This window comes from Corvus brachyrhynchos, unplaced genomic scaffold (genome assembly GCF_000691975.1).
Source record: "Corvus brachyrhynchos isolate BGI_N302 unplaced genomic scaffold, ASM69197v1 scaffold221, whole genome shotgun sequence".
NCBI classification, from domain to species: domain Eukaryota; kingdom Metazoa; phylum Chordata; class Aves; order Passeriformes; family Corvidae; genus Corvus; species Corvus brachyrhynchos.
The window spans coordinates 2,553,134-2,556,414 of NW_008236622.1; the positions used below are offsets into that span (position 1 = coordinate 2,553,134).

Sequence of the window (3,281 nt, forward strand, 5' to 3'; positions counted from 1 at the left end):
TGTTGTTTACATTTAAATATGGGAAAGTGGGAAAGAGGAAAGGTTCTTAAACTTCCAAAATGTAGTAAAGGTTGCTATGCCATTTTTTTAACATAATTTTTTTCCATCTTAAACTGTGAAGACAAAATATGACTTTTATGATTCAGATTGTGCTGTTAAATTACAGGAAAAAAACATTATGAACACACACTGATTTTTAAAACAGAATTTCAGAAACTGGGAGTCTGAGCCTTGGAGGCAATTTGTGCTTCCACAGCCAGAGCAAGCGCAGTCCAGCAACACAATCGTAACAATAAAAATGAGACAGGGCAGCTTTAAGAGAGAAACAGGAAGCTGTAACTAGAATCCAGCTGAATTCTGAGCTGGGGCACTTTACCATGAGGCTGCAAATGAAACAGATGTGTTTGCTGTGAATGTCTGTAGTGTCTGGACTTTTTGTACCAAAGGTGACAACACTTTCCGTCCTGTGAATTTTTTTTCTTCTTTTATTTTTCACATACTTTCTATAAAGGGAATGAAATGGAGAAGTTGAAGAAATATGTATCAGTGAAAGATGAAGATCACTTTTATCATCAGGGAGCTGTGGAGCTGCTAATCTTTAACTTTCTACTCATTCTTACAATACTAACAATTTGGTTGTTTAAAAACCATCGATTCCGCTTTCTGCATGAAACTGGAGGAGCTATGCTTTATGGTGAGTATAAATTCAAGTGCCAACATAACATCAGACTAGTTGTATATTTATGATCAGGCACTTGAGATCAAGTGCTGAAAAAGCTCAGAAAACGTGCTGAATTAAATGTCAACAGCTCCATTAGCGTACGGTAAAATAATGATGTAACAGCATCTCTCCTGAAGTAGCTAGAGGCTGCCTTGAAGGGGGAGCAACTGTCATGAGCTGGTTATCCTCAGGACGTGCATGTTCTGCACCTCTGTGGTCAGACAGCAGAGAGTTGGGGAGTTTACTGTTTACAAAAGAATGAAATCCTTTCAGTGACAGAGATTATTTCATTTGCTTGGGTTTTTCTAACATTCAAACCTGTTAGTCTGAGGAGCCTAGTAGATACAGACCTGTTGTCTAATAAAGTTTAAATGATATTGAGAGCTTTCTTTTGGCTTTGCTCTGTGCCTTTGAAAAACACACTGAAGAATGCGTCTCAAGTTTGCTCTCAATGCTGTCATTGTAGGGTAACTTCAGTTTGCCTGTCTAGTTCTAATCTTCTCTGAAGGTTTGCCAGGTTGCATTTTGCTTTCATGCGTAACTTTCCGCATTGTCCCCTAAGCACTCTCTAGCTTAATGGTACGCACTTACACATGTAATGATTTCTCTTGTCAGTCTCTTACTGCTGTTTCACTCTGAGAGACTCTACTGCCATTTCTGCTGCCATAAAATACATACAGGAGGGTAAAATATCAAAATGGAAGACAGAAATCAGCAACTCAGTCATTACCTGAGTGCCAGCCTGTTCTGACATGTTCTGTGCACACGACATCCTCTAGCAGCATAATACCCAAAATTGATTTTGTTAAGATTGCATATTCTGAAGAATATTTGTTTATCAAGGCACACCACATGCAAACAACTACATATGGAGGTTCATCTACAAGCCTGCAATGGCAAAGGCAACTGACACCTACGTTTTGAGGTCAAAGTTTCATTTTCTATGTCAAGCATTGTAAGGTGATCTCTGTTCCACTAGAAGACTGAAGCAGATACCAGTCTTCTTTGTATCCCCTACAAACTATTTTTTTTTATAAACTAACTGTATGAAATTTCAAGAACAGGCTAATTCCTCTTCTTGGCTCATTGTCTTCACAAGAAACTTGAAACTTCAAAGGAAAGCAAGCAAAAAAGAAACTCTTGTATTAATCCAGTCATTGAGCCCCTATCACCTGGGTCTGCAGGATCTCTTACTTCTCGCCTGCCTTGCCTGTATTTTAAAGTTCTGAAAAAATATTTATTCAATAATCTACCCTTTTTCTAACCTTTAAATCTGTTACACATGGAAAACACATCAACTGAATCAGTTGAGACTGAGATACACATCACATGATACTTAAATGCAACAGTTTTCACTGTCAGACATCACCTGAATTGTTTTTTAATAATTTTATGAGGTGCAAGTTATGTAATACTGAGAACACATTTGCTTGTTGCATTTCTGTTAACATTTCTCAAAAGGAAAATCATGAGACATTGTGCAATATATTATGATCAACTTGTAAATTGTTTTTCTAAATACATGGGTGCCTCTACTGCAATAGCTTCCTTTTCACTAATTGTGCTGTTTGCCAAGTGCTGCTGAGGACCTTTTCTGAAGATTTAGACAAAAGTCTGTCAAAACAGAAATAAAATATGGGAGAATACAATAAAACAAAACCAAATAAGTATGGAATTCGCTTTTATCTGCCATTTGATTCTGTTTTGCTGCCTGCTCAGAACACACTCTGCACATCATGAGGATAACCTGCTCATATTCTTTTGATTGGTTAAGAGATTAGTGCTCCAGCAGGACAGGGCTTTTGAATTATTAAAACATTCCTCATGACTGTAAATAAACTATCTGTTTAGTCTTGCATTATTTATGGTAACCTTCGAACAGAGAAAAAAGCTTATCTATAGAATCCAAAAAGCTAATGATGCCCTTCTTATCCTTCAAATTTTTGGATATGGGTGTAGTTTTCTTTAACATTGTGGAATGTCAATATTGAAAAGAAAGTGAAATTTCAGAGGTCATAAGAGAGGTGCCAGCTCAACAGGCAGCAACTTTGGGAGAAAATCTTCATGGCACCAAGCACTGACAGTGAGACAAGTCCTACCCTCACTTAATTTTACCTTCCTTCCCTATCCAAACAAACAATTCTGATTTCTACATTTTCTGTACAAAAAGAGGTCTCCATCCTACAGTTTGCTTTGCTCCAGCCCATTAAGCTCTTTATTAGATATGTGGATAGCAATACAATGAACTGATAATTTGGCTTCAAGTGACAGAATATGGGCACCTTTTGCAGAGTGTGTCCCACAGGATGACAAGTGGGTCCATATTCCTCAACTGTGACCTTAGGGGAGTAGCAGTGGAGAGGATAGGAAGGCAAAGTGTGAGTAACACCAGGGCAAAAAAAAACAAACACAGAAAGACAAAAACAGGAAGAAGTTTTACAGTTACTGCAAAGTGCTGAACAGCCACAAACTGAACACAGCCTGATAGAGAGTTCTATTTAAAGTACAGAACAAATGGAAGGGTGAGTTGGCTTTTTTTTTTTTTTTTTTTTTTTTTTTT

The 3,281-nt window shown here is 37.5% G+C and overlaps 1 protein-coding gene across 2 annotated transcripts in view; it reads left to right on the top strand.

The window, feature by feature from the left end:
* Nucleotides 1–356: 356 nt before the first annotated feature.
* SLC9A9 (solute carrier family 9 member A9) overlaps nucleotides 357–3,281 on the top strand; it is a 180,597-nt gene continuing 177,672 nt past the window's right edge. For both annotated transcript variants that reach the window (XM_008644138.2, XM_017726473.1), the window contains exon 1: nucleotides 357–694. In XM_008644138.2, the coding sequence (XP_008642360.1) occupies nucleotides 520–694 (175 nt within the window). In that variant the 5' untranslated portion in view covers nucleotides 357–519. The remainder of the gene's footprint in view (nucleotides 695–3,281) is intronic.